Genomic DNA, 26,419 nt, shown 5'->3' with positions numbered 1-26,419 from the left:
GGTGCTGCTCTGACATTATGCATGCCTTTGATTGGCAGTCACCTCATATTAAATTATTCACCTGGAGGATTTATGATTCCAATGAGTGTGGTTATTCCCTTTAGCAAAACAGATCAGAGCTCTTTGTTTCCTGAATGGACAGATAGTCTCTGTGAATTGTGGAGGCTGAAAAAAGTTTGCCAACTGGTCACTAACACAAGAACCCAGAGTGATGTCCATACCACAGTGAGCTAATATGTGGGAAGGCCTTTAGGGTGGAAGACTTAATTGCTATTATTATTGTTGAATATCACTGAACTGGAGGGGACCTTGGAAGTTATCTATTCCACTCTTCTTTCTTTTACACACTAAGAAACTGAGTCCTGGAGTCAAATGTCTTTTTCAATGCATAGTAGAAGAGTTAATATTTTGGAATCCAGGCCCTTTGATTCCTCCATTAAGATACTTTTCTGGTGGGATTGAACTAAGGAAAGAAGTATCATTATTTATGTTTTAGGGATTAAGAAATTGATATTCAGAGTAGGTGTGTTTCTGGGTAAGCTAGTTAGTATTAAAAAATGGAATCCACTTTTAATTGCATTAGGAGGGAGATCTTATCTTAAACTTTATGGAAAAAAACCCTTTTTTGATAAGTTTTGAATAATTACTTTTTTGGTAAATGCTGGCTATTTCTTCTCTGTTAAATATAAAAAACTTTCTAAACTTGGAGACCACCAACAATTGTCACTTCCACAAAAGTCAGTAGATATTTTGATGCAATGGAAAGATCTCTAGGAGTCAGAAGAATTGGTGATAGTCCTTGACTTGTGTGTGACATGGATACAATAATTTTCCCTATCTGGACCTCTTTTCCTAATCTGTAAAACAAGAGATTTAGGCTAGAATCCACTGAGGTTCCTTCTAACATTGATATTATGAGATGATTTCTAAAGTCCCTTTCAATTCTTGACTGTGATTCTCTCTGGTTAAGTAGGAGAGGTTATAATGTCATGTGTTTCATTACTATTTATTTTCCAGGGGAAAGTGAGTTGATAAAGCTTTTCCTTCTTATTTTAAAGGCTCTTTTAGACCACTAAAAACATTTCCAGTTCCAAATTCTCCCCCTCTTTCCACTCTCACCCTTGCCAATTAAGAAAGCAAGAAATATGATAGCCGTCATACATATGAAATCTTGCAAAAAATATATTTTCCATGTTACAGGGGGAAAAAGTAAGAAAAATGAAGGTTAAAAAATGTTTTAATCTGCACTTAAGAAGAGTTCATCAGTTCTCTCTCTGGAGGTGGATAACATTTTTTTTTTACTAATCCTTTGGAATTGTCATTGATCAGTCTTTTACAGTAGGTCATTGTTACAATCTTGCTGACACTGTGTACCATGTTCTTAGTTCTGCCCACTTCACTTTGTGTCAGTTCATATAAGTCTTCACAGACTTTTCTGAAACCATCTCCTTTGCCTTTTCTTACATTACTATGGTATTCCATCATAATCATATACCACAACTTGTTTAGCCATTCTCCAATTGATGGATATCCCCTCAGTTTCCAATCTTTACCACCACAAAAAGAGCTGCTATGAATATTTTTGTACATATGGGCCCTCTCAGGCTGTTTTTGGATAGAGTATGTGTTTTATTTTAAAAACCACTCTAAACAAAGAAATTAGATAATCCTCCCTTATAACTCCAATGCACAAAAAGATTCTAGATTTAGGAAATTCTTACGTCTGATTTAAATCCCACTTAAGTCATTTTTTTCCATGTTCTGTTATTTTAGAGATAAAAGGAAATTGCTGACAGATGTCTAGGAGAGAAAAATGAGACTTTGTTTCCCACTATGTTATATTTCAAAAGCTTGTGAAGGACTTAGTTATTTTCTCCATAACTGAAAGAATATTCAAAAGGGGACTAGTTACTATAGCAATAAGCTAGATTAGTTTATGTAACTAATAGATATTGTTAAAGGCTCTGTCCTATGCCTATTTTTAACAACTCACACTCATGATAATAATTCACAGAATAGAATGCTGGACTTGTAATCAAGAAAGCTTAGATTCAAATTCTGCCTCAGATAATTACTGATATTGAACAGTTTACCTATCTTTTCTGAATTTCAGTTTCCTCATCTATAAAATGGGTAGTTCCTACTACATAGCACTTTGATGATCAAATAAGATAATGAAAGCAAAAGAGCTTTGTGCCAAATAAGTATTACCATTGTTATTGTAGTACTCTTTTGAGGTCATAAAATTCATCAAGGGAATACTTAAACTTTGAAGAGTAATATTAAAAGCTCATCCTTCACCCCTAACCAGCCTTTACCTCTTGATTATTTTTGACTCTGACTTCAGATACTAGTAGTACATAATTCAGTGTATTTGCATCTGGAAAGCACTTGGAAAGCTGCCTTGAATTTCTTACAAAGTGATATATCAAGAAATTTTGAAACAAAAATAAAATTGCTGTTATGGAAAGAGTTGAAGGTCTTTGGGAGACTATAGTCTGGAGCCGTGCAGAGCTTAAAGAAAAGTATTTCAGTTCTTAAGCTGTGTCTTACAATTCTTCTCTTGCCAGTTTATTTAGTTGTCTACATTGGGAATTAATTTTTAGCATGACAGGTTTACACCATTGCTGAGTATTACTGAGTTTATTTTACTAGAACCAAAATCATGTCAAAAATGGCACTTGATGACAGCAGTAATTAACTTGACTTGCATACCAGATAGCACATGTTTTAACATCCTTGTCAAAGAAACACTGTGTTTGAAAAGATCAAGCCTGTAGCAAATATGCCTAATTTAGATTAAGCTCCTTGAAAGGAAGATCATTTAAAGTATTAATTCTAAGAAGGGAATTTCTTTTGATGAATTATATCTTTACCTTTTTTTTAAACATAAAACTATGATTGTTCATGGACTTATTACACACACAAATATACATATATATTTATGGGCTAATAATTTTATGTATGTACGTGTAATTAGTTCATAAATATGTCTACATATTTATAGGTATGTTATGAGTCTTAAAGTCTTTTTTTTCCCCTTTGGTTTATTTATCCCAAGTGTCACTATCTTCTCCCTGACCAGCTGTCTTCCTCAGTCACTATCCATCCACCAGTAATTACAGCAACGCAGTTTGTACCCTGGAGCAATTGCTCCAATTCACAGTACCCTAGGGATAATTGTCTATAGGAAATACACATTTCTAGAAGAAAACCTCTCATGCCAGATTGCTTCCATTTGTTTAGTAGTGGTCTGTCTTCTGTGTGGTCCCCGTGTATACTGGTCATTCCCATTGCACTGAATCCTCTTCTGGATTCTCAAATGATCCCTAAGGAATTCTATTCATTCAGCAGTCTACAATTATTTATTAATTATGTATTAGATTTTGGTGATGCATAGATAAAAAAGAAACAGTCCCTTCTCTCAAGTTGCTTACTTTCTATTGGGGGTGAGGGTAGAACAGGAAATAACATGTAAATAGCAAATGTGACATGACATGACATAACATTTGTAGTATCCCAAAAATCTTAGACTGCCTAAGACTTTGGGGAAACCTGTGTGTGTGTGTGTGCGTGTGTGTGTGTGTCTGTTTGTCTGTGTGTGTGTGTCTGTGTGTGTGTCAGTGTGTCTGTGTTGTCTGTAATGAGGAAAGCATTGTTATTTTTTAAATTAGTCTGAGACTGATGTGTAGGATGGATTGAAAAGAGGAAAGTTTCAAGGCTAGAAAAAAAGATCAGTCATGCAATCATGTCTGACTCTTTGTGACCCCACTTGAGGTTTTCTTGGCAGAGATACTGGAGTGGTTTGCCATTGCCTTCTCCAGCTCATTATACAGATGAGGAAACTGAGACAACTAGAATTTAAATCATTTACCCAAGTTTTAAGGCCATATTTGAACTCTGGAAGATGAGTCTTCCTGACTCTAAACCTAGCACTCTATCCAATGAATCATTTTGTTGCCCAAAAGAAGGTTCAGATAGGAATATTACATTCATCCAGGCATAAGGTTGACAACGACCTTGATTAGATGTGGGGGTGTGGAGGAAAGGACACATCTGTGAGTCATTTTGAAAGAAGAAATAGTAGGCTTGACAACTGCGTGGATATGAGAGACAATGGAAAAAGTCACAGATTACTTCAAAGACCCGAATCTGGGAAAACAGTGTTGTCATTTATTCTACTCTACACTGGGAAGGAGACCATGTTTGGAGGCTGAATGAAATATGTTTGTGGGGGAGTTTTTATAACAAAATGTTTTCTCACATTAGAAGCTTTTGGAATAAAAAATGGGGAATCTAGACTAAACTGCAATGATACTTTGAGTTTATTCACCTTTTGGGGGTTCCTTTTTCCCTTTAGGGCTAAGACCATCAAAAATACAGTCTCTGTGAACCTAGAACTTACTGCTGAAGAATGGAAGAAGAAATATGAGAAAGAAAAAGACAAAAACAAGAGCTTGAAGAATGTGATCCAGCATCTGGAAATGGAACTGAACAGATGGAGAAATGGTAAGAATTGTGGCCTAGAAGCCAATAATGCTGTAGAAGGAGAATGATACCAATGAATCCATTTACCTGTGAGCTTTGGTGACCTGAGAGTGATTTGAAGAAAAGGGTTGGATATACTCAGATGGACCTTATAAACAGTCAAACCACAAAAACAATTTCCTAGATTTCCCCATGTTCCCTTGGCAAGTCTAAAAAGCATTGCTAAATGTCTAAAAATAATTAAACTTTACTAAGTGACTTGCCCAGGGCCTAACAATTATGTGTGTATAAGTACTAATGTGCCAAGCATTGTGCTAGGGACTGGGACTGCAAAATCAAAACAGAACAAGCCTTGCCTGCAGAAAGCTTACATCTATTGGGAGAAACAACACATATTCATTTAAGGAGATTAAAAAAAAATCTACATCCATCACAAGGTAATTCAGGTGTGATAGAGATTGTCAGTTGACAGGAAAGCCTTCAAGTGGGAAATGATTCTCAATCTTCCATTCTTCAGCAGTAAGTTCTAGGTTCACAGAGACTGTATTTTGTGACCCCACTTGAGGTTTTCTTGGCAGAGATACTGGAGTGGTTTGCCATCGCCTTCTCCAGCTCATTATACAGATGAGGAAACTGAGACAACTAGAATTTAAATCATTTACCCAAGTTTTAAGGCCATATTTGAACTCTGGAAGATGAGTCTTCCTGACTCTAAACCTAGCACTCTATCCAATGAATCATTTTGTTGCCCAAAAGAAGGTTCAGATAGGAATATTACATTCATCCAGGCATAAGGTTGACAACGACCTTGAGATGGAGGTGAGGAGAGTGAGAGTATGCTTTCCCAGGAAGGAGGAAATAAGCTATGGTAAGGCATAGATGTGGGGCTCCATCTTATGTGGGAAGGATAGCAAAGATGATCAGAGTGGGTGAAGGTATCTAGAAGGATGAGCTGCAGCCAGATCATGAAGGGCTTTAATGGAAAAAGACAAAAAAAAAAAAAAAAAAAAAAAAACCCAAAAAACCACCCTCAAAACTTTACCTTCTGTCTTAGAATTGATACAAGTATTGGCTCCAAAAGGCAGAAGAGTGACAAGGGCTAGTCAGTTGGGGTGAAATGACTTTCCCAAGGTCACACACTAGCAAAGACTTTTGTTTGATCTCAGAGGCAATGGATTCAAGTTCCCTCTTGAGCAGGAGAGGCATATAATCAAAATTTATACTTTAGGAATATTACTTTGGAAGCTGTGTGGAATATAACTTGGAGAAAAGTAGTGACTGGGTATAGAGAGAAATATTAGGAGGCTCTTGCAAAATACCAGGTAATAGGTATTGAGAGACTGAACTAGTGTTAGTCTAAGTCCTAGGTAGGGAGATGGAAAGAGTTGTTTTGGAAATTGGATTGTTAAAATTTGCCAACTGGTTAGTGGCAATGAGGTGGTGCAGTAGATAGAGAACCTGACTTAGAGTCAGGAAGAAATTTTCATTTGTGTCCAACTCTTTGTGATCCCATTTGGGATTTTCTTGGCAAAGATACTGCAGTGGTTTGCCTTGCTTTCTTTACCTCATTTTATAGATAAGGAAACTGAGGCAAACAGGGTCACATGGTTCGTTAGTGTCTGAGGCCAGATTTGAACTCAGGAAAATGAGTCTTCCTGACCCCAGCACTCTACCTACTGCTCTCCCTAGCTGCCCTGAAGTCAAGAAGACATGAGTTCTAATGCTGCCCAAAACACTTCCTACCTGAGTGACCTTCACTTAACTTCTGTTTGCCCCAGTTTACTCATCTATATAATGGAATAATAATAGTACCTACCCTTCAGGGTTGCTGTGAGGATCAAATGAGAAAATAATTCATTATAAAGTATTTAGCACAGTGCCTGGCATATAATAATTGCTATATAAATGTCAGCTATTACTATTATTATTACATAGAATGATAGGGAGGAAGAAAGTGAAGGATTGAAGATATCACTGAAGTTTTGAATCTGGGGATTGGAGGGATAGTGGTTAGCCTTTGGCTGAAATAGAGGGTCATGGAGACAACTAGGTGGCTCAGTGGAAGGAACACTGGGCTTTAGGCAAGAACTGAATTCAAATTCAACCTGACTCTTATTAGCTATATGACCCTGGGCAAGTCACTTAACTTCTTGTTTGCCTTAATCATTCCAGTATCTTTGCCAAGCTGGACAGAATTGGTGTGATATGATCCATGGGGTTGTGAAGAGTATTGAACTGATTGACTGAACAACAATAACAGGATGGTCTAGGCAGAAAGATGGGTTTGCGGGGGAAAAGTTGAATTTTTTTTTTTTTTAACATATAATCAGATTGATTTAGAGCTGGAATGATCTTAGAGGCCTTCAAGTCTAGATGATTAAATTGAGACTGATATTGAGATACCTATTAGACATCTAATTTGAAATGCCCAGAAGGCAGTTGGTAATGCAGGTCTGGAGATGAGACAGAGACAGAGATAGAGACCTAGACAGACAGAGACCGAAGGAAGGAGAGGGACAGAGGGGCTTAGGGGAAAGAGAGAGGGGGGGAGGGGCAGAGAGACAGAGGGAGGGAGAAGGAGAAAAGGAAAAAGGGAGGGATTGGGAGGAAGGAAAGATCCAGGACAAAGCTTTGCATTACACTCCTAAAGGGTGAGAGCATGCTAATGATCTTAGCATTTTAACAAAGGAGACCGAGAAGTAGTCAGATAAGAGAATTAACAGGAGAGAGCATTGCCACAAAAAACCCAGAGAAAAGAGACTTAGATGAGGAAAAGATGCTCCATAGGGCCAAATGCTGCAAAGGAGCATACATTTAAAGCTGGAGGGATCATGGAGGCCATCTAGACAAATGAATCATTGTACAGATGTCATTTTGAGGCTGAGAAAATTTAAGTGATTTACCCTAGAGTCTTAGAGACAGTATATGTTCAAGACTTGAACTCCAATCTTCCCAAATTCTGATTATCTCTATTCTATTTCACCATAATCATACTTCATTCTCTGTTTCTCAGAGAGTTCAAGAAGAGTTTGGCTATATTAGATTTGGCAAATAAATGGGTACTGGGAACTTTGGAGAGGATAGTTTTAGTTGAGTGATGAGGTTGTCAGCCTTTCAAAATCCTTACCTCAATAATAATATTTATATTTATATCTAGCACATTTCTATAGGACATTCTATGTGCTGGGTACCATGCTAAATGCTTTATAAATATCTCATTTTGATCCTGGAGAGGTGAGTGCTATTATTAGCATTATTTTACAGTTGAAGAAAGTGAGGCAAATAAAGGTTAAGTGCTCAAGATCACACAGCTAGTAAGTGTCTAAGGTTTAGTTTGAGTTCAGATTGAACTGTCCCCAGGTCCTCAGTCTGGAATTCCCTTCTGTGTAGCCTTCTCCCATCCTTCTTAGTTGACACTATCTTTTCCCTCCTATATTACTAGAGCATCTTTTTGGACCCTTTATTTACTCGCCATACCCCTTTCTTCTTCCCAATAGAACTTCTCCCAATAGAACATAAGCTCTTTGAGCACAGGGTCTATTTGTTTGTTTGTTTTTAACAAATGTTTGTTGAATAAAGAAATATAATGTCCTTTATATTACATTATCCTGCATTGTCCTCACAATAGTCCTTTGAGGTAAAGACATTACCTCCATTTCAGTGCCAGATTAGAGTATGACTATATATTTGCTGCCAATTTTAGCTAGCAGTTTGAGAATAAATAAACCACTGTTTAATTGTAACAAACCTACATGGAAATAAAAACAAAAAATGGTTCAAAAATGAAAGTAGCTCAAAATTTTCTAGATTACATGGCTTTTCACAGCACAAGCCTTTCTTTTGGGGAGGTTTTTTTTTTTTTTTTTGTTGTTGTTTTTGTAACCACCGGGGAACTTCTTTTTAGTAAGTTCCTAGAATAATTGAGATAAAATAGCAGTTGGGGCCAATGGATGTTGGTGAGATTTGATAGGATCAGAAGGGAATGAAGGAATACTTGGGCTGCCCAATAGGAATCACACAGTGCTTTGTTCTAGTACCGGAAACTTGTTGGGTTTTGCACAGTGATTGGCTTCTCTGGACATACTTTAAGTATTATTTGTTTGAAGTGGTGGTAGTAATAGTGATCATAATATTAGACACTAGTTTTGTAGAGATACATACTAGATCATACTATAAGGTAGGCTATTTGTTTTGAATATTTCCTATCCTTTACTTCCTTCCTTGGCTCTAATTTGACCATATGCTTTTTTTCTTTTAAAACCTGTGGCTCTATCCTAAAATCAATACAAAGTATTAGTTCAAAAGAAGAAGAGTGGTAATGGCTAGGCAATTGGGGTTAAGTGACTTGAGCCAGGGTCATACATCTAGGAGGTGTCTGATGGTAGATTCGAGCCTAGTACCTCATTTAAAAAATTTATTATTTTTTCTTTATTTTTCATTTTTGGGAGTAATCATATAAAACCCAAATTCCAAAAGATGAGCCCAAATAAGCAATTGAAAAATCATATGCTTTCATCTGCATTCTGACTCCAACAGTTTTTTCTCTGGAGGTGGATTGCATTCTTTTTGTGGTAAGTCCCCCAGAATTGTTCTGAATCATTGTATTGCCCAGAGTAGTTAATTCTTTTCCACAATGTTTTTCCTGGTTCTGCTTATTTCACTCTGCATCAGTCCATGAAGATCTTTCCAGCTCTTTCTAAAATCCTCCAGATCATCATTCCTTACAGCACAATTCCATCATCATCATCACATGACATCATCATCGCATCACATCTCACAGTATTCCATCATCATCATATACCACAATTTGTTCAGCCATTCTCTAATTGATGAACATCCCTTCAATTTATAATTCTTTGCCATTGCAAAGAGTAGTTATAAATATTTTTGTACAAGTAGGTCTTTTCTCCCCTTTTTTCTTTGTCTCTTGTGAACCCAGGACCTCTTTTCTCCAGACTTGGTTCTCTATCCACTGAGCCACCTAGCTGCCCCAAAATGATAGGAATTTTAATCTTTGTAAGATGGGATGGCAATACCTTGTCATCACAGTTTAGGGTGGGAGGAGAGCAGAGATTCTTTGGCTGGTGGAATCTTTCATTGTCCCTCAGTCATGAGAATTTGCTTAATTTACTCAAAATAGGTGAAGAAATCATATTTAAGAAGATAATCACTGCATGAAGATAGAGCATCATAGCATTTCTAGAGATCCTAGCAATCCCTTGCCACAGAGTAAATACTTAATACCTCTTTGTTGAGGAAGTAGATATTTTATTTTTAAACAGTTTCTGTTTTTTTTTTTCAAAGACATCTTACGCTCAAAGCTGACCTGGACAAACCTGGAGAAAGTGGACTATAACTTCCAGTCATTTTACTTTATTTTGGCCAGCTATATTCTTTTTTTTTTAACATTTATTAATATTCATTTTTAACATGGTTACATGATTCATGCTCCACCTTTCCCCTTCAACCCCCCCCCCCCACCCATGGCCGATGCGCATTTCCACTAGTTTTGTCATGTGTCCTTGATCAAGACCAATTTCCAAATTGTTGGTAGTTGCATTGGTGTGGTAGTTTCGAGTCTACACCCTCAATCATGTCCACCCCGACCCATGCATTCAAGCAGTTGTTTTTCTTATATGTTTCCTCTCCTGCAGTCCTTCCTCTGAATGTGGGTAGCTTTCTTTACCATAAATCCCTCAGAATTGTCCTGGGTCATTGCATTGCTGCTGGTACAGAGGTCCATTACATTCAATTTTACCACAGTATATCAGTCTCTGTGTATAGAGTTCTTCTGGCTCTGCTCCTTTCGCTCTGCATCTGTTCCCGGAGGTCTCTCCAGTTCGCTTGGAACTTCTCCAGTTTATTATTCCTTTTAGCACAATAGTATTCCATCACCCGTATATACCACAGTTTGTTCAGCCATTCCCCAATTGAAGGACATCCCCTCCTTTTCCAATTTGTTGCCACCACAAAAAGCGCAGCTATGAATATTTTTGTACAAGTCCAGCTATATTCTTAATAGGAGAGTTTTAGGAGATGTGTTGGTATCAAGAAACCATTCTAAAAACCCATTTGGGTATAGTTTACAATGATCTTTGGTTATAGTTCCCCTGTAAGCCATCTGGTTGGAATAAGCTTATTTTCTTCAATGCTTCTTTGTATTATGGATTAAAAAAATAGAGTACTAAGTAAAACTAGTGGTTTGGAATTTTTTTTTACCCACCCCATTCACAGGTACTTAAGTCAAAATATGAAGAGTCTAGAAATAAAGGAGCCAGTAGGAAGGAGAAGAAGCTGTATGACATACAGCAAATCTTTAGGGCCCCATAAATAATTCAAGTATTATGTTGAGCAACAGGCCAGCCACAAATTTAGCCCCATCTGTTGCTGCCTTAAAAAGAAGTGATTCCATCACAAACCAAAAAAGCCAGCAAAAACAGACAACCCCTAGAATAGGCTAATTATCAGTTTTAAAAGTCAATTGGAAGCTGTTAGAATAGCACCCTTGTACCATGTGTCAGGCACTAGATAAGTCCATTAGATAGTTTCAGATCTAGGGATTTGTGGACATGCTAGGCTTTCTGAATCCGAATGAGGATTGCTATTTTAACATTAAACCCAGGGAGCCTGGTATCTCTTTCTTCTGATTCATGCTGAGAAATGACACTGGGAAATTAGCATTGCAGTGGGCGATTTTTAGTATTTCAGAATCTCTTCCTGCTGGGCAGAGAATAGCTAAGAACTGTGATGTTCAGAATGGACATTTGCTCAGCTATCCAGTCCTTTTAAAGAAGTTGTGAATAAAAAGGCATTGTAATGTAAAGTGTGATGTATCCGGTACACTGGAAAATAATTCTAAAAAAAATTATGATTGACTTTTAAGTCACTGGTGATACTTTTCAGCACCGTGGGGAAAAAGATGCTATCTGTGTACAAAATGATCATAAGGCAATTGATTATTTCACCTTCCATTTATTCATAGATTCTATGATAGAAGGTAAGGGTTTTTTTTAAAAATAAATAAAGAGCATTAAGGGCTAGGCAATTGGGTCACCCCAAGTGACTTGCCCAGAGTCACACAGCTAGGAAGTATCTGAGGTCAAATTTGAACCTAGGTCTTCCCAACTGCAGGCCAGATGCTCTATCCACTTGTGCTACCTAACTGCCCCTTGCTTCTATATATAAAACAATGACTTGTAGACTAGCTGCCATCTCCCATCTGGCTATGTAGATTTTTTTCCCATTTCTTTGCTGAAATTGTGTACCAGTAGGCCTGCCATTGTGTCTGTTTAATTGCTATTAAGAGAAAATACTTAATTTGCCTGTAGTATTGTAATTTTTTAGGTCATGATAGGATGACCAGCAAGTCTATCCTGCCTGGGAGTTACAGGGATGAAATTACCATTCTGCTTTCTCCATAGGTCCCTCAGGGGCTGAATCATGAAAGGGATAAGTAGATAGTTGCTGTTTCATGTGTGAAATTTTAATGAATTACTGGCAGGCTAATGATTTTTTAAAAAAATCCATTTTAGAATTTGAACTAATAGATCTGCTGAGAATTCCTTATTATTCTCTCATTATGGTCTGTTCAGATAGATTTTTTCCCCCTATTTTTGCCTAGAACAGTTATTTCTTCACTCTGGGGTTTTTCATTTTATAATTAAAACCTCCCTTGCAAACCGTGTAAATGTGATGCAAGGGAATGCTCCTACGTATACACATGGTCTTTTTCGTCCTTAAAGGTAATTACACCTGATAACTGTAAAGGATGGGATGCTTATTTAAAGCAGGTGAATATTTCCCACCAGGTGAAGGCTTCTCATTCTAGTCAGCTCATATACTGACTCGAGTGTACTACGGACAGCAGGTAGAAGGTCCTGGGGTGTGAGATAGTTGCTTTTAATGGAGGGAAGCAGGAAATGCCCATTTATCTTAATTTGCCCCTTCTTCTCTCCTCTCCCTCCCACTCGCCATCTTTCAATGCCGTATTTCTTGGTCTGTTTGTAGCTGTCTTCCTTGTTATAATCAGTAATTCAGTAATCGCCTCGTGGGGCTTTCTCGGGAGACTCAGTCCACTGCAGTGCAGGGAATATTTCTCGATTAACGGGTGAGATTGCCATGGAGACAGATTGCCTGGTGTCAGCTCTTGCATAGTGCTGGGAATTTACAATCCCCAAATGTGTTTGTGAGCCGGACAGTTTATGTACCAGGGATATCTCTGGGAATCATTCCCTGGCTCTTCTGAAGGGCAGGAGGGCTCCCCAAAGCCGGCCCCTTTCCTGATGGCTGGACTGTGGAGCCAGCTCTGGCCATCCTTTCTGTTGCCTTTGCTTCCTGTGGGATGCAGCTTTGTTCTTCCCTGACTGATGGGCTGCAACAAAGAATAATCCCAATTGTGTGACCTTCTGAATAGCAATTCCAAAGAGCTCATTATTAAAAGGTAGCTTTGTGAGGGAGATGCTGCTGCTTTGGTTCAGAGCCAGTATTGTTCAAGGCAAGTCAGAGAGTCACTAAAGACCTTGGATTTTTTATTTTTATGGTATAAAAGAGGAACCAAAGGAAGATTTTATTATAGTCATGTATTAATTTTGTTACTCAGATAATACATATATAACCCAGTGGAACTGCTTGTCAACTCTGGGAGGGAGACAAACAGGAATCATATAATTTTGGAAAGTATGTAAATTCGTTCTTAGAATAAAATAAAGATAAAATTTAAAAAATTGTTACTCAACCTTGACTACAAAGATGTGATACTCTCCCTTCCAAGCCCCCTGCCCAGAAATGGACCCAATATAAAGGTGGCGAGGGGACAGCATGGTATACAGCAGGGTTGATGAACCTTTTCCCAGTTTGAATCCCCAGATGGCAAATTCAAGCTATTTGTGAGCTTCAGTATTGCAGAGTTGAGGGAGGAGGAAGTGCTTGCTTTGGGGGGCTGGATAGAGGGGTGGGGCAAGCAAAAATGTCCTCCAGAGCTGGGAAGAGGGAGAATGGAGCAGCTCCCTCAGTGCTGGCTTTGCCAATAAGGGTATACAGCAATGGTGCCAGACTCAAATAGAAAGGAGGACCACTAAACCACAAATGGGGACCCCAATTGGTGGGTGCCTAGTGACTTGGAAAACTACATATTAACATTATTTGTTTTATTATATTTTTACTGATTTGGTTAAAAATTTCCCAATTACATTATTATTTTTATTATTAATTATAATTACTGGAGAGGTTTGCAGGCTACTTGTGGTGAAGAGGATAGAGAGCTATCTTGAAACCATGAAGACTTGGGTTCAAGTCCTCTGTGTTATAGATAAAAATAGCCAGTGCCTTTGGAACCAGATTAAAATATAATTGGGAAATGTTTAACAAAATAAGTAAAAATACAATAGAGATAATATGTATTTTTCTAACTCAATAATATGTGGCCTAGGGAGTCTGTTTCTATTTGAATTTGACACCCCTGCAGTAGTAGCAAAGGTGTTGGTTGAACCCAAAAGGTAGAGGAAGTGTGAAAGTACTTTGAATGAATGAGATCACAGATCCAGCCCAAAATTCTATTCTGAGGAATGTAACAGTAATTTGTGTCCATTTCATCTTCAAAGGAAAGGTCAACAATTTTCAACCACAAGAGGCTAACTCCAGGACAAATAAAAGCAGCAAGGATTATTGGTCAGAAAGTAGTTCCAAAGAATTGGTCGTTGGGATCAGGGGTAATGGGAGATGAATGAGAGAGTTTGGCATGGAGAGTTGTAGCCAAAGAGCAACTTTGGTCTCAGAGGTCATTTGCTTGCAGGAATCAGGGCTCCTGGACTAGACCCCCTCACCCCCAGCCTTTGGCCTCTTTCTAGAATGCGCAATTACTCGGATCTACTTAGAGTATTACCTTTGTAACTATTTAGAATGAAAGGAAGTAGAGTTACACTATCCTTCCAGATTTCTTGTCTAAACTATCTGGTTAAGGTCAACGGGCATGGAATTCTGTCTAGTGGTCTTGTTCAGATGTGGAGATCAGTGTCTTGCACCAAACTTGAAATGGACAGTGATCCTGGATAATATGCCACATTCCTAGCCTTCTAGGCTAATTTTGGTTCCAAGGTTCCAGAAATTTGAACTGAAGGAGCAGAACGGCACATGGTGAAATTCCAGGAAAAACTGGAATACTGTTATTGCTTCTGTAGTGTATGGGGGGAGGGTGTCTTCCTTTAAAGAGACATTTAAAATAAGAGTGTAGTTTTCCTCCATTTTCTGCCTGGAATATCTATTAGAATGTAATCTCCTTATGGTCAAGGACCAAGTCTTTTTCATCCCTGTGTCCTTGACAGCTCTGAGAATGGAGTTTACATGAAGTTGGATCCTTTGCTGTAGTGGAAAGTGTCTTGGCCTTGGAGTCAGGAAGACTTGGCTTCAGAACCCCCTCAGATATTATTAGCTATGGGGAAACTACTTAACCTCTTTGTGCCTTTGTTTCCTCATCTGTAAAATTAGAGGTTTTAACTCCATGGCCCTTTCAGCTTCAAATTTATGATGCCGTGAGCCTAATGAATATTGGCTAATGAAACAGGCAGGATCGAATCTTTGGGCTGGCATTGCTGGTGATTGCTTTACATTAAGCATTTGACCTAAATGAAATATTGATTTAGACCAGGTTTAGTTTGAAAGACTCTTTTGGTTATATTAGAGGTCAATGATTTTAGAAAATTTACATATCTTTATATTATAATTCAACAGGGCTCACTAGGTACTTTTGGTACATTCCTGTAAGCAAATGATTATAGTTCATTCCAGTTTGGGGTTCAAATATTGAAATAAAAATAAAAATTAAACTTATTAAAAAGTAACTCATTAAACTGACCTAAAAAAGAAAATGTGAACCCTGGAAAGTGCCCAAGGCAACTTAGCAATGATTGTACTCTCTTGCAGTTTAGCAAGTAAAAGAGAGAAATATCAAATATCAAAGTCAACTCATAACAAGTGTTTATATTGAAATGAATGTGTGCAAAATTTTAATGTCTTCTTCAAAGCATAATATTGTTAATATTAATGATCAATTATAATATGGTAATTAATACATTAATATTATTAATGAGATCTTGGACTTGGGAAATCACTCAGTTTTATCTGTGAAATGCTTCTTGGAAGAGCACTGTGCACCTGGGGTTCTACATAAATTGTTTTTTATGGACTGATATGAGTAAATTATGAAGGTTTATGCATTTTATCAAAATGAGAATGAAAGAAGTTTAATGATAAACAGTAGAATGGAAATATCAGACATCTATGCATGTGTATGTGTATGATTTTTTTCAAACCTCTAGGAAAACGTTTTTCAAGGACCTGTCTAGATAAAATGATTTCATTAGTTTTATTGTATATGTGTTCTTTACATGTGTGACCACTGTTAGCCACTGGACAATTTGTTAATTCCACTTATGTCCTTCAACTTATATCTACCTTTTTGGAAAACCCTAAGCAGTTACCATTTTCTCTCTTCCTCCATATAAGCAACACATTATTTTTTAGCATTTTGGGAAAGCAGTAGCAAAGCTCTTTTTGCAATATTTTGGGTATGTAATTAGCTGCCTATTTTCTTTTTAAATTTATTTTTGTTGTAAACTTAAGTATAAAATCATCATCATCATCATCATCATCATCATCATCATCATCATCATCATCTCTCTCTCTATATATATATATATGCATATATATACCGAACTGAATTGAAAAGGACTATACATGAAGTTGTTTTTTATGTACAGCTTGCTTTAATATAAATATATGCATATTTGTGTGTATATATTACATATATTAAAATATATATATATATATATATATATATTTATATTTGTATGTGTGTAAAATTCAACCTGTAGTTTTTGAAGCTATCCTACTTGTTTGTGCTTTCTGGCCTTCTCTGCATTAGAAAAGGAGAAAATGCTTCAATAATCTTCTTCCTTCTTTTCTTTTCCTTTTCCTTTTTTTTTTTTTTTTTATGGCGGTTACTGGATCCTCATTGCCCCTTCTGCTTCCTGCTTCCCATGATGAAAAAGGAGAAAGCAAAGTCCCTGTAACAAACATACATAGTTAGCAAAAACAGTGTCCACATTGGCTATGTCTGAAAACCTGTCTTATTTGTCCAGAAGTGGGTAGCACACTTCATCATAAATCCTTTGGAACTGTCCTTAGTTATTGTGTTGTTCAGAGTTCAAAAGTCTTTCAAAGCTGTTTTTCATTATACTGTCTTTGTATAAATTGTTCTCTGATTCTCATTTCACTCTGTATCAGTACATGAAAGTCTTTCCATGTTTCTCTGGAACTATCATTTCATCATTACTTATGACATAATAATATTCCATAATTTATGTGATATAATTCGTTTATTGGTTGGCTTTTTACTTCTCTGTGACTGTCAGACAGTGTGGAAGCAAGTGCCATGGCTGGGCTCTATTTTTACTGCCAATAGAGATATATTTCTTAAGGGGGGGGGTATGGAAGGAAAGTCAAAATGGGCCATTTTTGAGCATCAAGTGATGAAAGGCTATTGAGCTTTTGGCATCTGGAGTAAATGAAGCTTTGTTCCAGACAGCAAAATACTGAAAATCAGGAGATTCACATTCTATAGTCTTCTGATGATAACTGTTTGGCCTTGTTTGGCCCTGGATTTGCTCATTTTTGGGAAATAAGTGTTTATTTTCTTCACCACTTCATCCTCTGCCCTAAATGATAATTTTCAAAAGCATCTTTTCCCATTGCATGTTGAGCTTCCTTTTAACTCTCTGTATTCCTTAGGGTTGTGGTTTTGGATTTTTTTCTTAAACAGGGGAAGCTGTGCCTGAAGATGAACAGATCAGTGCTAAGGACCAGAAGAATCTGGAACCATGTGACAATACACCTATCATAGATAATATGACACCTGTTGTCTCTAGCATCTCCACAGAGGAAAAACAGAAGTATGATGAGGAGATAACCTGCTTGTACAGACAACTGGATGATAAGGTTTGATACTTAAGATTTCTTGCCAAGCAAGGATCCAAGACTATCAGCATATAAAATAAATATCTTAGATGTTACTCTGGGGTGGTGCAGTTTAAAAAGCAATATTGAGTAGTGAAGCATTCAGACCTGGCTTATGTGATTTCTTCCTCCAGATCTGAATTGGGGGCTCCCAATAGAATTCTTGGAAGTTGGTGAACCTCTGTCCTTTTTGCCTCTCTTCTATCACCCCCAATCTGTAACTCTAAAAGGTACAAAAATGAGACCAGTAGATTTCTATGCTGAAATGAAATTTAATTGGATTTCTTGGCCTGACCAGTGTGGTACTTACTGATTATTTCATGGAGTTAGAGCAAGGTGAATTGGGGACAGAAGCCAATGCACACTCCCTCTAGCCCTAATTTTGAGATAAAGAGTAATACTTTCCAAGAGCAAAATATTCTTGAATTCTGTAGGGAGAAGAACATCCCACCTCTCATCTCTATCCCCCAAACCAACGGCTATTTGACCATTTCATTTTGGGTATGCTGTCTGAAAATCTGAGGAGTCCAATGTGTTTGGTACCAGGGAAAACTTGTTATTATATTATAATACATATTATACTGAGAATATTTGAACATGCTGATTTGGGATACCTCAATTTTATGCTCCACTCAGTTGATACTCAAAAAGACATATTTCAATTTAGGTTGGATAAAGAGTAGAAGAGACCTTGAAAAAAATGATGCCTCTCCACTCCCAGTGAAGGCAAGGGATAGGAATCCCAGAAGTAGTGGATATTAAATAGATGTTGATGTTTTGCCCTTGGTATATCCTGAATCCTTGCAATTCACTTATATCAAGGTTGCTGATATTTTTGGCACAATTTAATTCTATTGAAGTTCTCCCTAAATTGCTCTGGGGACTCCTGAGACTCAACGTTGAGCAGCTTTGTTATGTGAACACTGCCATTAATCTTCCAGATCCTCTGTTTGGAGTAAATACTCAGTGTCCAATATCTATTTTTTTTGCCCATGTTCTATTGTATTAAGGGATCCTTTTGTGTTTGTTATTTTCTGGGTTTATTTTTATTACTTCAGCAATTAAATTGGGGATAACTTGGCCCTTATGAATTCATCTGTAATGCACTTTCATTCCCATGAGAGCTTCATTAATTGTTCTTTCAGCTACTAGACATAATATTGCTTTTTATTGCCCATACAGGATTTTTGTACAGAAACCATTTATTTATATAGAGCTGAGGGAACTGTTATAATCAGGTGTGTAAAAGTCTTCTTTCCCTTAAGGAAATAATACTTTTAAATGTTTGTGATTTCATTGATATGGCACTTCCTTCTGATTCTAGCCATAGCAGTGGCCAAAAGAAATGATCAGACCAACAACATTCTGGTGATAAACCTCTCTGACCATAGCTAGGTTGATCCTTAATGGACGGTTTATTACCAGGCCCATATTTATAGACTTTCATGCCTGGTAGATTCTTCCAAATCTTCTGTGCTTTTTAGGAGAGGCTTTACGAAAGCCAGGAGGAAGCATAAGAATAGGACTTGTGTGAAAGAAGTGTTCTCATTCCATATTAAATATGAAAGAGATTTTTCTGGGTTATAGCGTGGAGCTAAGCTGAAACTGAAGTTTATGTTTCACTTCAGGTTTTTTGGAATTAATCATCAAATTTTCATAAATCACCAAAATATCCAAAATTACTTGTCTCATTGTAGTTTCTGATTTTTTTATTCTCCCTTCTCTATTGTAAGAGAAAGAGAGCTGCTTTCATTGCTTCTCTCTTCACTTGTTACTCATCATGGTCACTGCTAGATCCCAGGAGAAGAGCTGGCAATTGCCGCATCATTATTTCTTTGACTCAAGTTGTATGCTTATGCCACACCTGCAGAGTGCCAGAGAACATTAAGAAAAACATCCTTTTTTCTAGTTGCCTACATTCTAAATTTAGAAAACCAGGCACCAACAGTGCCAGATTCTTATAACAAAAGCACCATTTTTGATGCTTACTTTTGAGGCACTTTCTGATGCCAGATATCTAATTTGGAGTAGGAGTGGTATTCCTCTGTGTAGTTTGTGATGTAATTGAAGATTTTATTGATGTAAAAAGATCTAGAGAGAAATAATTATTTTAAAGGCAACCTTCCAACTGTGAAGAGAGATTAGAAATAATACTATGGAAAGGGAATGAAAGGCACAGAAACACTGATTTTGAAATATTATTTCTACATCAAAAGCCATTGTATGTTAGATCGCAGCCTTGAAGGTTAAAGTTCTTAGAGGAAACCCTCAGGAGAGCAACAAGCCCCTTCTGCTTTGTCCTCTCTCTTCTTAGAACAAAAGCTCCGTGTCCAATTCCTGACCATGATCTGCTGTAGATTGTTACTAAACTAGTGCCCAGTTAGACCCTAGGGCATTATTTTTTAAGTTCTCAACTCTTGCCATTTCCAGAGAAGGACAAATTTGAATAAGGATTGTGTTGTGTAATACTTTGAAACCTGTGCTTCCAAATTTTATTCTAAATGATGAAATGATAGCAGAACATGCAGAGTTAACCTCCTGCTGCTAGGCAGCTCCTGCCTGCTATTCCTCCCACATCTGGGGGTGGTTAGCTTACCAGGTGAAAGCCTAGAGAACAAATTTATACTCCAGCTTACAAAGGGCTTAAATAGTCAGCATCCAGGCTTTGACAGCAGCAGCATCTAGTGGCTGAAAATGAGAATGAAAGTGATAAATTTGCCCAGGGAGAAGAATCCTTAGCATGGAATCAATATCCTCCCCCTCAGCCTTCTCCCCACCCCCTCAGCCAAGCATTAAATTCTGTCTTCTTTCTGATCTTTCTGAATTTTTTTCTCCTCTAACTTATAAATGGAATTCATTTCTCTACTGGAATCTTTCATTGCCAAAGATAAATCCTTTCCCTTAACTATAGTTTTAAAAAACTCCTGCTATTTCTCATTTCTTAGCCAAAATGCAAATGATATCTGTACATTATTCATGTCAGGTCAGTTAAGGCTCCTGTTTCCAGAGCTTTGCTGAGTTGAGCATTTTCTAAATTAACTCGTCTTTAACCCAGGAGTTCCTTTTCCATAACTGACTCCCCCTACTCCCCAAATAAAGACAGGTTACGTTAAGAAAGCTTCCCAAATAGTCAATCTTTCCAATGGATTTAAAAATAAAGGGTTTTCAGTAGAAATCCTAGTAGAGCCACTCTAAGTAATATATAGTAACATTTCCTATCATTGATATGGTCAGGATATGGGATCTTTGCAAAATATAGAGTAGATGGTTAAAAGATTTATTTTCCCAGTTCACTGAGAAAGATAAGATTTGCCACATAAAGATTCTTAAGGTCCCTTTCAGTTCTACTATCTTAGTATTTTTGTAATTTCCAGGTGAGAGGGGGGGGGATTGAGTCTCTGTAGTATATTATACATCAAGAGAATATTCAAATGTCTTATCCATTGTGAAAAGTGGATGTAGTGGTACTTTTACCAAAGAAAAACATTGAGCCAATCACTCACTTATCTTCTGATTTAATAGTAGGAGGTAGGAGAGATATACTCTTCTCATTAATCTATTATCAAGCTTATGGCTGATGTCTTGGTGACTCTTCTGGATAATTGGGTGTCAAAAGTAATATTACTAGTTTAAAATTTTTAATGTGTTTTTTTATTTCAGGATGATGAAATTAATCAACAGAGCCAGCTGGCTGAAAAATTAAAGCAGCAGATGTTGGATCAGGATGAGGTAAAGAGATAAACAAAAAACTCAAAGTTATTGGAATTTTCATTTTGATTCTACAAATTGTAACTTTTCCAAGAGACTTAAAAGCACCTTTGCTTGACTCCCATGGAACTTTCTGGTTGAGTTTTCTTTTATCTTAGGACAGTATAAAGATGCCTGCATGAAAGGAATTTACAAAATGAAGTATGACTCAGCCTGTGACATTCTCAGCACTGTAGGGAATTCTTTCCTTTCCCCCCACCTTTATTGAGAGTGTTTTCTAGATAAATGCAGTCAGTACTTAGAGTAAAAAAGGTGGAATATATGAGATTTTTAGTGCTCAAGGCTAGAATTGCTTTCTTTTCATTTCTAGCTTTATATTATTTCTATTACTCTTCCACGTTCATTTTGAGTACTATTTGAGCACTACCTTCAGATATCAATACTAATCATGATCACTGTCACTGTCTGACATTAATCCAGAGAAGAGAGTAAAGGAGAGGTAAGATGTCATGCTGGAATGCTTTGGGATCACTAAAAAGTAAAAGGATCAATTTTGACCTCTTCAAACGGTAGAGATGTGGCATGTCCTCACCTCCCTTAACTCATACATTCACCATCTTAAACTATGATTTTGTACAGCTAGGAATTATCATTTTGCCCCATGGAGGATATTCTTTATTCACATGCTAATATGGGAAGAGTAGATCTGAGTAAATTTAAATTCAAGATAATGCCCCCAAATAATTTCAGCCTGTGGTTTCAATATTTTTCCCCCAGTCAACTTTTTTCACCAAAATGAAAAAAATTCCCAGCACCCACATTTGCTCTGGTGGAGGGACATACTACTGATTATGAAGTAGCCATAAATATGACAGAAGGGAATATGAATATTAGCTGGATATCCAGGATTTGGGTAGTCAGGAATTGCCTGTGGAGTAAAGACTGGATTAAAATAGAAAGAGAAATAAACCCAGCACATAAATAACAATACTCGCTTAAATTTTTAAAGTTGTCTCCAAAGAATCATTTGATAATTTTTGCTGTTTTGATTGACCATACTTCCCAAAAATTTTTTATAATGTTTATTTCCGAAGTGCTTGAAAAAAAACAGGAGTCCAAGCAGAGTCATACAGGTGAAAAGAAGGAGCATTATTTTTCTATCTTGTTCTGAAGAATCTCTTACTGCTTTGTCTGTTCTGAGAGCACCTGAATATATTTCCTAACATAGACACTTAAGTGGTACTTAAGAGTTCCAGACCTGGAATCAGGAAGACTCATCTTCCTGACTTCAGATCTGACCTCAGTCACTTACTAGCTGTGTGACCTTGGGCAAGTCACTTCACTTTATTTGCCTCAGTTTCTTCATCTGCAAAATGAGCTGGAGAAAATAATGGCAAACCACTTCAGTATCTTTGCCAAGAAGCGAAGTCACCAAGAATTGGACATGACTGAAATGGTTCATCAACAGCAATATTTCTTAACATAGACTACACTTACAATGTGTCGTTTTGATTGTGTTCTCCTACCCAGTCTCCCATTTTCATCAAACAGATGGGACTCTTTTCTTCCTCCTAATTTCAACTCCATTGCCTTTTCCATCAGAATTTCTAAAGCATTAATTGTACCAATTGCCCATTCACTTTACTGGCTGGTATTGCTTGATAAGAAGTACTATTGGATTAACTATATTGTAATTAATTTCTTTCCCAAGAGTGAAATATATTTGAAGGCACCAGCATCTCTAGTGTCATTCTGCCTTTCTCTTGCCACTCCCTTCCTTAGGTTCTCTATTATGAACGGATTTGCTTGGTATAACAAGTGCCTGTGATAAACTTTCTCTAGTGGATAACCCAATTACCTTTCACAGATTGGAAGACCTTTTATTGGCTAATTCACTCTGGGGAGCCATACTAATACAAACAAATTTTGGGTACTGTGACAGAACTCCAAATACTATTTGCCTACTGTTTGTTTCATATGTGGAGTAGTTAACCACAGAGTAAAATGCTTTTTTGATGTGTAATTACTTCTTGAAGTTACTCTATACTGTAACTTTAAAAGAATCAAATCATCTTCTTTAGCATTTAGTAAGGTCTCTATTTTAAGCTATAGACTGTCAAAGTCTCTGATTGTCTTTATCTCTGTCTCTCTCAGCCACCTTTGGGTAGAACTTGAAGTTGTCACCACTTGAGCAATCCAATCTAATCCTTATTTTTACCTTTTTTATGATTTAATAATTTAATGATTACCATATAATGCCCCCAATTCATTTTTAATAAACATTTCTGACTTCACTTACTCAACATTTATATAAGACAAAGTCCCTGCTCCAGTGGAAGTGGCTCAATTATTCCATCAGCAAAACGGGGATACCTGGAATAGTCTGCTTTGCAAAAGTTTGATGTTGCTTTACTCACTCCTATTTGTTGTATTTATGTATTTTGGCTTTTAGCACCGAGCATTTTGTGAGCATTTATAAAATTGTGTACCACCTAAGTATACTAATGACAGACATACAAATAAATTTATTTCCCTGGTTCAAAAGACTATTATTTCAGTTCACTGCTCTTGTTTTATAGTAACATTAGTTTTGTTCTATTTTGTAGCTGTTTCTTACTTCCTCCAAGACTTAAAAAAAATTTTTTTTCTAAAGCTTTTAGCTTCCACAAGAAGAGACTATGAGAAGATCCAGGAGGAGCTAACTCGTCTCCAGATAGAGAATGAGGCTGCCAAGGATGAGGTGAAAGAGGTTCTTCAGGCTCTGGAGGAGCTAGCAGTCAATTATGACCAGAAGTCTCAGGAAGTGGAGGACAAGACCCGAGCCAATGAGCAGTTGACCGATGAACTTGCCCAGAAAACGGTTGGGACATTTTGTAGGGGTGGGGGGAAGGGATGTTCTCTGCATTATTACCTACTCTGGGGGTTCTTCTGCATTTGTATTTAAGATGTTAATGTTTAGGGGATCGATGAGAGTCTCAGCTGACCAAAAGACTAGAAAATGTCTGTTTTTTTTTTCTTTCTGGTAGGCATTTAAGCCTGTTCCCAAGGTTAGTTAGATGTTCCTTTGGCTTGCTGATCCATTTCTTTGAATTGCCTATTCTAGAGTCCTGTGTCTCAGCATTATTTGTGGGAAACCTCCATTTTACAGTAGAAGTAAGGTAGTAATGCCAGAATGGGGCTATGTCTCCCCCTATATTCCCTCCCCCATACTAATGATATGTAGTAATGCAATTGGTTGGTTGCATAGGTATGGTTGAGTACAGATAGATTTGATTCATTTTCTTAATTCCTCTCAATGAGGAAATAACCTCATAGATATGACCTTTATACACACAACTACAGGGCAATTGGTTTCCCACAGAAATCTCAGACATAAAGCTTTAAAATACAATTAACAGGCTCAACTGTCAATAGTGTTTTAAACTAGTTTTTCACCATTCAACATCTCTCTGCCTTCTCAAACCTCTGTTCTTCACATCCTGCATCAACCTTTATTTGGCTTGTTCTAGGATTCTGCTTAGCTTGATTTGGCTTATCATTTGCTTGTTGAAATTGGCCCCTCCGCCCCCTTTTCTTACCATGTCTTGAAAATGTGGTGTCAGTTCCATGTACCCGAATTTGTGATGAGTTTTGACTACCTCCTATGCACCAGTAAGGCATTTTATCTGCCTATCTGAGGAGTGATTTGCTACTTTTTGCCCTTTTCCATTTGCCCTTTTCCATTTGGCAAATGTATTTGTAGAAGAGAAAAGGAAACAAGGTTTAGCAGTGGACTGCTTCCCTGGGAACCTCTACATAATGGCCTGGCATCATGAGAATTTGTCCAGTCTGCTTTATGGAAGTCATCCAAACTTGATTGGCACAGAGTGTTAGCAGATGGTGCTGGGAAACTTAATCTATTCACCATAGGGGATGCTAGAGATATCATTGACTTCGTATAAACTCAGCTGAGCTGGCAAAGACTTTTCTAATAATTTCTCAAGATAGGGGAGATAAATTTTAGAAATCCTTCTTTATATTTTCAACCTGGAATTATTAAATAGAAAATCCAAGAAGCAATGGAAATAGTAGAAAGACATTTAGTAGTCCTTTTGGTAAGGAGACATGTCAGATATTTTAACTAGTGAGAAGTCATTGAGAATGATTTTCTACTCCATATCAATGAATGATTTTTCAGAGCACAGTCTTGTCACTCCTTATCATTCATATGCTAAGTGCTACTAGCTAGTTCTCAAGTAATTTTCATAGTCTAATCAGTAAAATGTGTTATACTGTAAGAAATATATTTGGAAGAATTATGTAAATTACTTTGTATTAACTTATGTGTCTTTGGTACTGAGGGAAGTGCTGCCTCTGTAGGTTCAGTTAATTAGAAAAATACCAAGAAGCCAAAGATAGCTATTTTGTTGTTACCTGAGTCTGTCAATCTACAAGCATTTTATTTTTTATTACTCCCTCCTTCCCCCCCCCCCACAAGCATTTTAAAGCACTTTTTAATGTGTGAGGCATAGTGTTTATTTCTGGTATACAAATATAAAAACTGGGAACATCTCTGCCCTCACTAGTTCTTTCTCATGGTATATGTCAGGGATGGTTGAGAAACTGGTTTGTTTAATGCTTTGGTAGGAAAATTTAGTTTTTTTAAACACATATAGAATCTCTCCCTTCTTTGGTATTGTACTGTTACAAAGATGGTCTACATTCAATTTAGTTTTTCTGTGAAGAATAGTCCTGATTTCTATGGGTGTATCACATGAGCAAAATGTTTTTTTTTAATGAAATAGTGATATTGTTAAGAGACCTATTGGCCTATAAAACTTTTATCTCTCAAGTGAGGGAAGGATCTGGGAGGCTACCTAGTGAATAGATTCCCCCAGAAGACAAAGGTTAGGGAAATGATTAAACTCTTAGGAAGTAGAGTGTGGATTGAAATTGAAAACATATATCTACATCTATATGTCTGTAGAGATAGATAGATAGATAGATAGATAGATAGATAGATAGATAGATAAAATTTTTAGCAACTGAATATTCTGGATCTAAAGAATCAAAATATAGCTTCTTTCCTTCCCTTTCCTTCATCTTCTGTCTTTGCTTCCTTTTCTTCTATTTTCTTTTCTTTCTCTATACTTTCTTTTTTCCCCCTCCTCTTTTGTACCTTCATCACCCCAAATTATCCTCTGGTGAATTGGACAAAGTAAGCTGAGAAATGCCC

The 26,419-nt window shown here is 37.1% G+C and overlaps 1 protein-coding gene across 2 annotated transcripts in view; it reads left to right on the top strand.

Moving 5' to 3' along the window:
- The window catches only part of KIF5C (kinesin family member 5C), a 199,651-nt gene that overhangs the window by 133,349 nt on the left and 39,883 nt on the right, over positions 1 to 26,419 (top strand). For both annotated transcript variants that reach the window (XM_044669882.1, XM_044669884.1), the window contains exons 11-14: positions 4,361 to 4,509; positions 17,303 to 17,478; positions 21,157 to 21,225; positions 23,858 to 24,064. In XM_044669882.1, coding sequence (XP_044525817.1) covers positions 4,361 to 4,509; positions 17,303 to 17,478; positions 21,157 to 21,225; positions 23,858 to 24,064 — 601 coding nt within the window. The remainder of the gene's footprint in view (positions 1 to 4,360; positions 4,510 to 17,302; positions 17,479 to 21,156; positions 21,226 to 23,857; positions 24,065 to 26,419) is intronic.

Source organism: Gracilinanus agilis, chromosome 3, assembly GCF_016433145.1.
Source record: "Gracilinanus agilis isolate LMUSP501 chromosome 3, AgileGrace, whole genome shotgun sequence".
Lineage (NCBI taxonomy): Eukaryota > Metazoa > Chordata > Mammalia > Didelphimorphia > Didelphidae > Gracilinanus > Gracilinanus agilis.
This window is presented reverse-complemented; position numbering and strand designations above follow the sequence as displayed.